The sequence below is a fragment of the Xiphophorus hellerii genome, unplaced genomic scaffold (assembly GCF_003331165.1).
Source record: "Xiphophorus hellerii strain 12219 unplaced genomic scaffold, Xiphophorus_hellerii-4.1 PGA_scaffold_58__1_contigs__length_500000, whole genome shotgun sequence".
Lineage (NCBI taxonomy): Eukaryota > Metazoa > Chordata > Actinopteri > Cyprinodontiformes > Poeciliidae > Xiphophorus > Xiphophorus hellerii.
The window spans coordinates 419,145-432,725 of record NW_022587633.1 but is presented as its reverse complement, the minus strand read 5'-3'; the positions used below and the strand labels follow the sequence as shown (position 1 = coordinate 432,725).

The 13,581-nt window shown below is 34.3% G+C and overlaps 1 protein-coding gene across 5 annotated transcripts in view; it reads left to right on the top strand.

The window, feature by feature from the left end:
* LOC116716460 (discs large homolog 1-like protein) overlaps positions 1–13,581 on the top strand; it is a 101,230-nt gene that overhangs the window by 51,371 nt on the left and 36,278 nt on the right. For all 5 annotated transcript variants that reach the window (XM_032557299.1, XM_032557302.1, XM_032557300.1 and 2 more), the window contains 7 exons: positions 1,747–1,797; positions 5,145–5,269; positions 5,602–5,771; positions 6,988–7,124; positions 7,281–7,425; positions 10,533–10,665; positions 13,122–13,278. In XM_032557299.1, coding sequence (XP_032413190.1) covers positions 1,747–1,797; positions 5,145–5,269; positions 5,602–5,771; positions 6,988–7,124; positions 7,281–7,425; positions 10,533–10,665; positions 13,122–13,278 — 918 coding nt within the window. The remainder of the gene's footprint in view (positions 1–1,746; positions 1,798–5,144; positions 5,270–5,601; positions 5,772–6,987; positions 7,125–7,280; positions 7,426–10,532; positions 10,666–13,121; positions 13,279–13,581) is intronic.

Genomic DNA, 13,581 nt, shown 5'->3' with positions numbered 1-13,581 from the left:
TGTTTGCTCCACTTCATGCATCTGAAAAAGACATTCAGTACCAAATGTAGAGCATGTCTGAAAAAACATATCTATGTTTGCTTCTCAGTAGCTTCAGAAATCTACAGCCTGGCATCTCTGCAGGACTGAACGACGTCGACACATTTTTCACAGTCAACGTTTCTAAGTGACACTTTTAAACGTGACGTCAGAGACGCTTTAGGGATTTTATTTGTCAGGATTTATACGTCATTCATAAATATTATCTAAATTCACTTTCATAATCTTTAATGTGTGACCTGTGTGAGTGTGCAAATAATCTGATCAAGTTAATACTCTGGTTTCTTTTAGGTCAATGTAAATGTTTCGTTTTAGTTTATTACCCTAGTTGATTTCACTGATGGCTTTGTTTTTGCTAAATTGCACAAAATTTAACTTTTTTAACAATAAAAGTAATGCTGAAAAACACAGTAAAGGAGACATCAAGATCTTACATTATATTTATCCTAAAAGGTTATTTTTTGTCTCAAAGGGTGCAGTAGATTTAAAAAAGATTCAAAACAAAACAGAAAAAAACTATACAACAGCAAAGCCGGAGATGTTTGTCTCTGGTTTAAAATGTATCTTTACAGAATAACTATAGATTGGCCTGTAAAGGTATCAATTTTTGCTGGACGATAAATTGTCCCAGAAGTTATCGTGATAAAACGATAATATTGTGGTTTTGAGGCCATTTTCATTTGATATAATAGCAATGGAAAAATAATCCGAGAACACATTCTCAGAGATTGATCAACTTTAAATTTTGATGAACATTTAGCACTGGATCTAGAAGACATTCTAAATATCCAAAATAAATAAACAAAACAAGTGAAACAACAAATAAAATTAATTATGAAGTTTCTGTAAGCAAAATTCTCCCTTAAAAAAGGAGTTAGTTGAGACCAAAACATGTTTTTTCCAACCAATCTTTGGTTGAAATAGAAAAACATTAAATCATGCAAATGGAAATTATTGAGTTCATTTTAATTGGTCATGTGATTTATTGATTTATTGCTTATTGTGACATATGCTTCTATCACATCGTTATTGTGAAAAAGTTCTTCATAAAAAATGTTGATTAATTATGACAATAATATATTACAATTTAGGATGTTTGAAAATCCTCAAAGTGATTGAATTGTTATTTTTGAATTTTTATTTTATCAATAAATATCAAAGCATTCAACAATGCACTTAAATATATTTACTGTTAGGAGTCTACCGATAAGAATCCAACATTTTTAGTTATTGATATTCTGAAAAATCCTGTTTTAAAGTGTGCATTTTTCTTTAAGAGCAGTATTTATGTTTATGGGGATTTGGCTGCAGTTATAGATACTTTACTCACTTTTATTATCACAATTAATATACCAATATCAGCCACCTTTACTTTAAAGTTTCTTTAGAAAACATAAAACTTTGATTTAAAAAAACAAAACAAAGTGGAAATGCCTTTTCTGTTATATATTCTACTTGGACTGCATGGATTTAATTTTAATATCTCTTTAAACTTTTCACATTTTGCTTAAAAACTTTCACAGCTAAATTTTCTGAAACAAAAATAAAATAAGTTTAATTTTAATATGCATAAATAACAAGTTGTTGGGAATCACAGTCATGGTACATTTTAATTTCAGACAGAACTGTCTTTGAATTTCTTAATAAAGTACTAATGTATCATTTTAATAATGCAGGTTTTTATTAGTGTTTCTTTTTGTCTCACAGGTCAATGGAACAGAAGCAGACTATGAGTATGAGGAAATCACACTGGAGAGGGTAAGATAATATTACATTAATTTCTATTTTCCATAAAAACACACCAAAAAGAAAACAAAAAACCCAATTTTTAATTTTTTCCAAACACTGTTGTCGTTAATTTTGTAATGAAGAGCGGTTTATGTCTGACATGGTGAGGTACACAGTCTTGAAAATGTATTCTCATTCCATTTTGTTGCATTGCAACGACATACGTCTGTGTAAAATGAAAAGAAAATTATACCAATCTGAAAAGTTGATATAAAAAGAGCTAAGAAAAAAAAAAAAAACATAAAGGAGAAAATTAATCTGAGAGGTAGCCAAAAGAGTTATGGTAACTTTGGAGTATTTGCAGAGAAACTTTTGTTGACAGGAAAATTCTCCAAAAATTTTGCCTTTGTTGATGAGTTGGGGGGAAAGCTGCTGTTGAAAATAAATAGAAAAACCATTTACATGTTTAAAGTTCTTGATGAGACCAAAACTTTACTTTTTGGTCCACAACCATTCTGTTTATGGAGGAAAACTAACATTGTGCTCATTTTTTATTTATTTATTTTTTAATACAGTGGTGGTTGAAAATGTATGGAAGCCCATTTATGCCCTGAAATAAAAAAGCCCAATAGGGAGTCAAAATTTGACATTGACAGTCATAGTTATGAGATTCGAAGTCATAATTTTAACTTTCAAAGTCATGATTATGAGCTATAAAGTTATAATTTTGACATTTAAAGTCATAATTATACCATTGAATGTCATAATCAAAGTCATAATTAGGAGATCCTGTCAATTTTAAATTTCAAAGTCATGATTATGAAATTCATAGTCATAATTTCCATTTTCAAAGTTGTAATTATGACTTTCTATCTCATATTTATGACTTTAAATCTAAAAATTTTGACTGAAAACCAAAATTATGACTTCCTGTTGGACTTTTATTCTTTCTTTAATGGCAAAAATGGGTTTCCATAGGAACATGCAAAAAGGGGAATTAGTTGAAGGAATATGAATATTTTTGCAGCCTATTTTAGCCATTCTGTCAAACATTTCATGGTTGTTTACGTCATTCAAATATAGAACTTCCTTTTCCCTCATGTTCAAATCGTTCCTCCTCTACCTTCATGTTATTATTTGTCTCTTCTGTCTTTCAGTCTAAGCATTTTTGTCCATTTCTAAACCTTCTCCGCTGCCCTCTCCATTTCTTCTTCATCATCACCCACTTTCCTTTCAAAGGCCTCAGCGATCCCTCTTCCCTGATTGTATTCCCTTTATCTCTTCCCCAAGGCCGTCTTTCTGTGTCTCTCTCTATCGCTCCATTCTCCTGTGACCTGGTTCTGTCTGCTTGGCTGAATCTGCTTTAAAGTCACCACGGACACACACACGCAAACACAGCCGCAGACACTACGCTGGATTTAAATCCATGACGGCGCATGGGGACAGAGTAAAATAAAAACGTCAATGTGTGAAATTGTTTTACAAAGAGTATCTGTTCTGGGTAGGGCTTGTTTTAGACTTTTTGTTTAGCAAAAATAAAAAAATATTGTACAAATTTATATGTATTTATTCGCACAAAATATGATTTTGGTAGGTCATATTAAGTTGTTTACATTCTGTTTATTAGAGATGTGAATATTTCAGTGTCTGATTCGATTCAGAAAACATTTTTAATTCAGAAACTAGAAATTCTGTTTAAATTAAATAGACTGAAATCAATTTCTTGAGCATTTCAGATCGATTCAGAATTCCCAGGACTAGGATTTGCCATTGTTTTTCTGTTTATACTGTTTATTTATTAACACTGAAACAATGTACAACATACCATTAACCTTTTAAAAGGAGAGATGCATGGTACGTTACAGCAAAAAATGCACATTTCCACCTGCAGACCCTGGACACGTTCATGTAATAAAGTATGATTTAACAGATTATCAATCTGTGAAAAGCCAGTTTAGTGATTATTCAAATGTCACTACAACTAAAAAACAAAACAAACTACAAACTAACAGACATTTGTAAACTAAAATGTTATAAATGACAAAACAGAAGCCAGTTTTTGAATATATACACTGTAATTTTGTAGGGTATCCATGTTCATGTGAGATTTTTTTAAACATGAAGTTTTAATCCTCTGGACAAATGAGTGATAATGAGAAGTCTCGTTTCATAATTTTATTTCTATTGTTTCATATCTAATATTTATCTTATTTTAAGGGGGTGTATTAATAGAAAATTCACATTTTTCATGTTTTTGTACCTCCAATTGTGTTTCTGCTGCTTTTAAAAACATAAAAAAAGACACTTATTCACTTTTTGGCAGTAATTTAATGTTTTTGGTGTCTAGAAAATTACCTGTTTTGAAAGTATTCAGAAAGTAATGTCACATAACAGCAGTCACTGCCCCTCACTTAGTGACCCCAGCCAAGTCCAGCCCGTTACCTAGCAACCCCAGCTAATTCCAGCCTGTCGCCTAGCAACCCAAGATGAGTTAGAGCGCGTTTGTTCAGTTGGATTCAGCATAATGGAAGAATAATAGGTCACCTTTAAATACTAGCTAAATGTATTCTTTAAGAATAGTGCCAAAACTTACGTGTTTCCATTTGACCTCTGTCAGATACCCAGTGATTTACCATAAAGAATATTATTTTAAGCGCGCTGTTCCTATGTCATCAGGATTATATGGAATACTTTTATGATCATTATTCTGCAGTGTGTTTCAGCCACTTTAGGCAGGCTAGCCCAAATCCTGTGTGGTGATTATGTTGTCATCTGAACCCGCTCAGTGAGGTTTGTGCCAAGTCTTTTTGGACGTCCACGTGTCTGTGATCGTGTTACTTTTGTAACAAAAATAGTTCCAGCCAGATTGTGAGACCAAACACTGAGCAGATGAAGAAAACAACAGGTCAGATCAGGAAGAAAAGAATAAAAACAACAACAAAGCTTATTTTAGAGAACAACAGTAAAGAAAGGCCTGCTATTTCTACAGAGTGGAACATATTTCATGTACAAAAAAAACACAAACCTATCATTTTCTAATCGCTTTACTCTGATATTCATTCATTTTCTTCTTCTCCTCAGAAGAACCTGTGTATTCATTGTAGTAAAAACTGTATTTCTGAGTTAAACATGAATATGTCTAATGTTTATTCACTTATATTTTTAGTTTGACACTTGGACTTAATATATTTTTGCTGCTGTTGTTCTGCAGTTTGCTGCTTTACAAACATGCCACTTGTTGCTTTCAAACTGAGATTTTGCCAAATTAGAACCAAACTTTTAAACTTTAAGAACTGTGAAACTATTGTGGACGCAAAAATTGTGCATATAAATATTTTTACCACCAACATGGCCTCTGTTTCTGTTTTTATGAGCAGGGTAACTCAGGACTGGGCTTCAGTATTGCTGGAGGCACAGATAACCCCCACATTGGAGAAGACCCATCAATCTTTATCACCAAAATCATCCCGGGGGGAGCTGCAGCCCAAAATGGACGACTCAGGTAGAGTCATTCTTGCTAAATTAAATGTATTTACCATCATGAGTTAAAATGCATCAGGACAAAATTTTAAATAAAGTACCTGATGTACTGTATTTACATGTGTTATGAAATTTTGAAAAGTAGCTAACAGAAAGTTAGCCTTTAGAAAATTAGATGGGTCTCAGCCCAATGTGTCTCATCTAATTTATTTATTAACTCCTGGACTAAAAATTCTTCCTTAAATTTGTGTATTTAAATATTTTGGTGTGAGATCTTGCCCATGTAATAAAAGAGAAATTTATCAGTGGTGATGAAGACGTAAACAAAAAAAATAAATAAATGTTGCTGTGCAGGGTGAATGACTGCATAGTCCGGGTGAATGACACGGACGTGAGGGAGGTGACTCACAGCGGGGCGGTGGAGGCGCTGAAGGAGGCGGGAGGACTGGTCCGGCTCTGCATACGACGACGGAGGAGCCTCGCTGAGAGGATCATGGATATTAAGCTGGTCAAAGGGCCAAAAGGTGAGCTAATGCTAGGAACACATCGAACACTGGAGTAAACAAACCTTATTGTCTTAAAGCAGTGGCGTCAAACTCATTTTAAATTTGGGCCAAATCCAGATTATGAATGTCCTCAAATGTTATGGCAAAATGTATTTATAAAGTTATCCATTAAAAAACTGTTAAAATAATTGCATTACTTCTGAAAATTAAACAATATTAAACATCTTTTCACATTCACTGGAAAATTAACTTTAAGAAATTGTATTAAAATTAACTTTATTCCCTCATCAAAAACATACCAGGAGTGTTGGCTTGACTCTTTCTTGCATGTTTGAGAAATCCTTTAGTCTCCATGGCAACCATTCAGCTGTGCAAAACGCCTGAGTGGACCTAGCTCCACCCTCGAGGGTGAAGCTCCTCCCCCAGTCAGCTCCTTCAGACTAGCCAGTGCAATTAGCAAACACCTAGTGAAACTGCACATCTGTTGAGCTCATTATACTGGTTAAAATGTCAAAGAGGAGCCATGTTGTGATGACTTCCTGAAGGCAGAGTTTCAGAAAGAGCAGGAGCTTTTAAAGAGACAGAGGTCCAATTTCAAGGCGCAAAATCACAAAGTGAAATTTCTTTGTCATATTTTATATAGAAATATTCAGCATTTTTAAAGCTGAATGTAACATAGTTACTTGATTGTGCCTGGAATCACATAACAAGTCACATAATTGAGCCTATCATAATATGTCACAAGTAATTGAAGTAACCCAGAGGCCTTGAGTTTGACACGTTTTAAAAATATAGTATCTGATTTAGTAATAATGACCAGATATAAGTGTAAAATAAGAAAAAATCCAACATATTATTCTTTTTTGCTCTCACTCATAGCTTTCTCTAAAAATATAGAGTTAAGTATCTACTTAAAATCTTTTAAGTAGATACTTAAAATAAAAATATAACATTAGTCATCCAAATTATCTCATGAGTATTTTTCAACCAAAAATAAAAGTAAAATCAGTTAGCTCAAAAAGCAAACAGCTAATTATCAGTTAAAACAGCTTGTGAAACACTATAAGGCAATAATAGCAGATATTCTTCAAATGTTTATGTTCCCACTATTAGCTAAAAGTCTAGCTAAAATACATACGTTCATTAAATACATTCATTAAAATTTAATGAACTTTTTAGTGATAAGGAACATTTAGTTAATTCATGACCTTTAAATGTTGATGTTTCCTCTCAGGTTTAGGGTTCAGCATAGCAGGCGGTGTTGGAAACCAGCACGTTCCTGGTGACAACAGCATCTATGTGACCAAAATTATCGAAGGAGGGGCTGCACACAAAGACGGGCGACTACAAATAGGGGATAAACTTGTCGCTGTAAGAAACATTTTTTATTCTTTCTATTGTGTTTTCTCGTTTAGGTTCCAGATTCAGACACAAGTTCACTGTTTTACACAGGCATAAACATTTTATAGCTTTGTTTCTGTGTTGTTTCTGATGTTTAATCATGGTTTTACATTATTTTCCATGAAGGTAAATGCTTCTTGCTTGGAGGAAGTGACTCATGAAGAGGCAGTTGCGGCACTAAAGTCCACTCCGGACGTCGTGTACCTCCGTGTCTCCAAACACAGCTCCCTTTTCATTAATGACAACTTCCCTCCACCCGATGTCACCAACTGTGAGTACAAATCTCAAATTCGCTCTGCAAGCTAATGAGTAGTCAACCAATAATTTATCAATAAATATCTACTAAAGGCAACTTGTAATTTTTAAAGAACTTGAATTTTTTTCTATTTTTTAGGTTTTAAAATAAAAAAAAAGTAATTTTTTTCAGAAAGAAGAGGGATATTTTTTAAAAGTGATGTTAAAAACTACATTGTTCCCAACCTAATGACAAGAAAATAGATTAAAAGAAATGTTACTGGTGCTCTTAGGGTCATTCTGTTGTGGTCATGCAATAAGATTGTTCCATAAAAATACAAAAAAAAAACCCTGCATGTTTAATTGGCTCTGTATTTGAAGGGGACGTATGATGCAAAATTCACATTTGCAATATTTTTATACTTCCATTTGGTTTCTGCTGCTTCTAAAAACAGCCCAAGCACTTAAAAACACATATTGTCTGTTTTTGGCATTAAGTTGATGTTTTTTCATGTGTCTGGAAAATGATCTGTTTCAAAAACCTTCATGATTTAATGTCACAATTTAGCAGGCATTGCACCTCACCTAGTGACCCCAGTGAAGTCCAGCCCGTTACCTAGCAACCCCACCGTAGCCCAGCCTGTTACCTAGCAACTCAAGAACTGAGCAGATGAAGATGTCCTTATCTAAAAATTATTTTGTGTACAAAATGTAATGAAATGTTTTGTTTAGCCCATAGACATAAGCTAACCTGATCAAGAAACCATAATAGGTTACTTTATAAAAAAATAGTTTGTTCTTTATAGTTTTTAGTCAATGTTTTTAAGAGCCAATAAACTGCAACAAGAGCCACTTGTTGTAGTTTATTGTGAATTACATATTGTGTACAAAGTAATATATGTGATTCTCTCTCATACGTTCTCACAAGTCTTTTAGAGCGCTGCAGAAAAACTAGACTTCGTAGAGCGTTCAGGAACATGTGGTTCAGGGTTATTCCAGAAGTTCAGTTTTGGCCTGTTTTACCTTTGCTTACCAATTGTTGGGTGAGTTTGAGATTATTGTCCTGTTGGAGCACAAAGCTCTGTCCAGGTTTCAACCGTCTGGCTGTTAGTTTGAGCTAAATTTGAAGAATATTGATCACTTTTCTTTAGTTACTACATTGGAAGCTAAACAGAACCTGATCCTGATGCTTCTACCACCATGTTGGACGGTTGGTGGAAGAAGTTTGGGTTTGAAAGCCTCACCTTGGTTGCTTCAAACATCCTTGAAGCTTTTTCTCAGAAGCATTTGGTTTAGCTATGTGGCTGCTGCAAATTTCACTCAAGCTGAAAAAATTTAGCTTTATTGTGAAACATGAAACTGATGTTTTAGATGCTAAAGTTTGATTAGCATTAGCATCTCGTCCACTAAAATAGTTTTTCTAACAGGCAAAATGTCTCATGGATAAACATAACAGATCCAAGGCATAACACTTGACAGTTTCCAAGCAGCCATTTGTAATTGCAGTATAGCTCATGCTATTTCTCCAAAAACTATTGCGGTTCAGTGAACTGTGCAGCTCTAGTTGAAACCTTTGCCACACTGTGGCACACTTTTTAGTACTGTTGCCTTACAGCAAAAGCATAATGGGTTTGCATGTTCTTGGTGTGGTTTCTGGGTCATCCAGCCTCCTGCAGTTCAAAAACACACTGTCTAGATTGTTTGTCGTGTGTAGCTCTGCGTTGTCCTATAATGGACTGGCAACCTGCCCAGGGTGTAAATTTCTCATTATTTATCCACTGGGAGTATCCACCACTTTCCCAAAACCCTCAAAGGATTAATCAGAGGTAGGAAATGAACTTCTGGTTTGTGTTTCAACAGAACAATAATCCCAAACCCAAATCAAGCTTGTTTTTGGAATCAATGGAGCACTAACATTAAACTTCTGGAATGGCCTCATTGTTAATATGTTTTAAAGTTGTTCTGTGCCATAAAACCAACCAGTTTAAGTAATTTATGCCTTTTCTGATAATAAAAGTGATCAATTATTCTTCAAGAATTATGACTGTTTCTCTGGAATAGATGTTGCTTAGAGAAACCCACAATAAATGTTAATTTTTGCACTATTTCATAAAGACGTTTGTTGCATAATCATTTTAAAACTCTGTCTAAATTATTTTATCATTTAAGGAGTCATTATAATACATAAACTTTGCTCTCGCCACTGAAGTTATAAAGAATTCAGGTAGAGCAGAAGTTAAACAAGAAAAGAAAGGAAGGAGCGAATGTTTGCTCCTACACATGAAGTCTTTAAGGCTTTGAATAGTGAGGCGTCAGAGTGACTCACCCATGAATCATAAACTCAAAAGCATTCAAGGTGAAAACGTCAAAAGATGACATGCTGTTAAAAAAAAAAAGTTAAAATCTGGAAAGTAAGAGGGAGTTTGTCAAAAGGCTGGTGAATCTGTGGGATTTCTGATTTAATAAATGAAGTAAATCAAGTTAATTTACAAAGATACTCTTGTGTCATGAAGAATGGAGCTGAAGCAGAACCAGACAGTGAGGCATAATTAAGAATTTAATAATAATACTAATAAAATATCAAGTGATTCTATTTAGAAATTAAATCCTTTTAAATTTAATTAGGTTAATACAGCAATGAGGTCCTACTGATATGTATTTTTTAAAGATCATTACCTGCAAAAACACAAAATCGTACTTAGTAATTTTGGTCTAGCTTCTTGCACAAATATGTTAATACCTGTGAAATAAGACAAAACTAACTTACAAGTAACTATTCAACAAGATATAGACGCCTGTTTAACTAAGTAATAGTTCAATATGCAGATTATTTCACTTAAGATCATTTTTCCATGTTATAAAATAATCAAGGAATTATTTACTTAAAACAAGATCCTATATCTTTCTGAAAAGTTACTCCAACATTAGTTTTGTCTTATTTTAAGCATACAAAAATATTTGGAGTTGAAACTAGACCAAAATATTTTGTGTTTTTGCTTCTATGAATCTAATTAAATATTTAAATTTTTAATGGTTTTAAACTAATATAGGTTGCTTTTTTAATGCAAACTGCATTAAAGCTCCAAAATTATGATGCTTCAAACATTTTTGTTTGATTAAAAAGCTGCTTATGTTTTCCACCAGCATATTCCCCACATCAGGACAACCACGTTAGTCCGTACATGAGTGGGAGCCAGTCTGTAAGCCCCGCCCCTCTGACCACGCCCAGATACTCTCCGCTGCCCAGGAGCCTGACGACAGACGAAGACGTTCCCAGGTGAGAATATTATTGATCCCTTGCACGTGACGTCACGCTCTCCAGAACTTGCTCCGCCATGACGGACATCAGAACAACCAATGCGCTTCTTTAATGCTAGTCTGAAAACGGACATCTGTAACTTACACTCATACTCGCCATTGAGGTGTGTATTATTGAATTCCCTCTGAATATCATTGATGGCCACACTCTCCAGTCCAGTAGGTGGCGGTAAATGCACCTTAAGTTGGTTGCCATCTGCCAATAAAACACAAAAGAAGTAGAAGAAGAAGAAGTCGTCTGTAACCTAATATCGTTTTTTAAAGCTTATTTCACTTTAAAATGGTCACATGTTGCTGCGCGGTCGGCTGCACAAACAGACAACAATGCAAACCAAACTTCTCATTTTATTGTCTAACTTTAGATGAGGAAAGATACGGCGGCGATGGATAGTAGCCGTCAGTCATAAAGCCTGGCTCCAAGTTTTATCATCTGCACAATTAATATCTATATATATTTTCAATCTAATCTAAACTCATTTTCTTTGTGCTTGCCTGTCTGTTTGTCTTTCTGGTTTGTTTATTATCCTTCTCAGAGATTTATTCTGACCCAAACCATGTTTTCTTTTATCCAGTTATGACTTGTTGAGGTTCCAATATGAACTCAGTGACCTCTATCATTTCCTTCCCACTCTGCAGCTGCTTGTGTGTGTTGTTAGCAGTGAAAGGCAGATGGCTGTGTGAATTTTAGTCCGGCGTGTAAACTCAGGTCACATATGTGCTCATATACACACAAACGCACTCAGATCTCCTCCCAGTGCTGCTCCACTGTCTTTAATCCATTTTAATGGAGGGATTAAAGCCCATCCAGTCCTCGTCACTCCACTGGCATCACCGTGGTTACCAGAAAATGACTCATTTCGTCACAAACCTTTGGGCCAATGAGCGAGCGTCGACTATAATAAATCTGATAAGACCCAGACTGAAAGCAGGATGGTCATTTTGACGTCTGCTTTTCTCTAGTTGCTATTTTCTCACAGTAGTCATGTAAATTTAACAAATTGTCCACTTAAATCCATTTTAGTACCTTTAATCCTTCTCTAACCACTTTTAAATTGAAACATTTAATACTTATTTGGTTGTAATATTTTCCCAGTTCTATATCTTATTACTGTTTCATTCACAGAAGCTAGTTATGAAGAGATATGTTTTTGATGTTGCTGTATTTTAATTCAGAGTTAAAACCAGGGTTAGTAAACTTGTTGTCCAGCTAAGGAAATTTTTAAAAAAAGAGATAATGTGCATTGTTTGGGATTTTTATCAATATTGAGGAATTATTTACTTCAACCAACCAACCAGCGTCCTATATCTTTCTGAAAAATTACTTGCATATTATTTTTGTCTTATTTAAAATGTACTAAGATATTTATGATTACCAAAATGCATTTATTGTCATAAATAATCATTTTCTTAACATGATAGGATTTTGATTTATTGTTGTCACAATAAGTTCCAACTAATAATGCTTAAAACCTTCTAAAAGTTCCCATGTTGTTATATTTCACCTTTTTTCTCAACTGTTTGTTCAGTAAATATGTTTCAATAAATATCAATACATTTGAAAATATGCAGGGATACACAATATATCGGCACCAACATCGGTATTGTCCGATAAATAAAACTTGGCCAATATGAATAACCAATATTTATTTGTATCTGTTTCTGGTTGGGTTTTCCCCCAAAGGTGTCAAAATGGCTGTGAAATATTTGTAATATCCGTAAAAATCAGTTATCGGTCATAAAATCGGTAAATATTAAAAACTGGATATTGATATCGGCCCAAATATTTGTATTGGTGCATCCCAACAAACTTGATTTACTGAAGCTGGTGTGTATTTTAGTGATGCAAATTAAGCTTCTAGATGTGACTGGTGTCCTGAAGAAGCAAATGGAAATGCAGGTGTGTCCAAACTTTTTGCCAAAAAGAAAAATTGAAACCAGTAAAAGGGCACGGTTATTTCTTAAAAGTTTCTTTGATTTTATGTGTTCACTAATATACTAAATAGACATATTTTAATAAAGAAAATTAGTCAAAGGAATCTGTACATCATTGTCAATCTAAAATATAAACAGGGTCTTGCACAGTTTTAAACGACAGGTAATTTTTTTTGAGGGGAAGTTTACTGGCCTAGATTTTGTTTTAAAATATTAATTACATAAAAATACTTTGTATAATACCAAAATTAGCAGTGTGTGTAAGAAGCATGGTTAGTTGTAGGAACTGCAAAAAACTGAGAAAGTGTTATCCTGACATCTGCTGGTGAACGTAACGCATAACCTCAAAGTGAAATTCTTCCTCCATCTGAAATATTCCATCACCATCACACCTGTTATTATCATATTACTCTTTGGAATATGTCATCCTACACACTGTTTTCATTTGTTTCATCTCTGCTCTGGGGTTTGTGTTTTTCTCAGAGAACCCAGGCGAGTGGTTCTGCAGAGGGGATCCACGGGTCTCGGCTTCAACATCGTTGGAGGGGAGGACGGTGAGGGGATCTTCATCTCCTTCATCCTGGCTGGAGGTCCAGCCGATCTATGTGGCGAGCTCCGAAAAGGAGACCGCATCCTATCGGTACGAACTAAAATCTCTTCCAGGACGGTTTTGGTCTCCATTATAATTTATAATGGCAACATTTCTACTTCTGTTACTTCTTAGCCTACATGCACACAGCAAAAATATAAAATCGTACCAAGTACTTTTGATCTAGTTTCTCGTGCAAATACCGTAGTGCACATAAAATAGGACAAAAGTAACTTACAAGTAACTTTTCAGGTTGTTTTAAGTCAATAATTTCTTAATATTGAGGAAAAAGTACTAGCTTCACTGACAGATAATTAATACTTCACTGATTGGAGTTTTTTTCTTTTCTTCTTT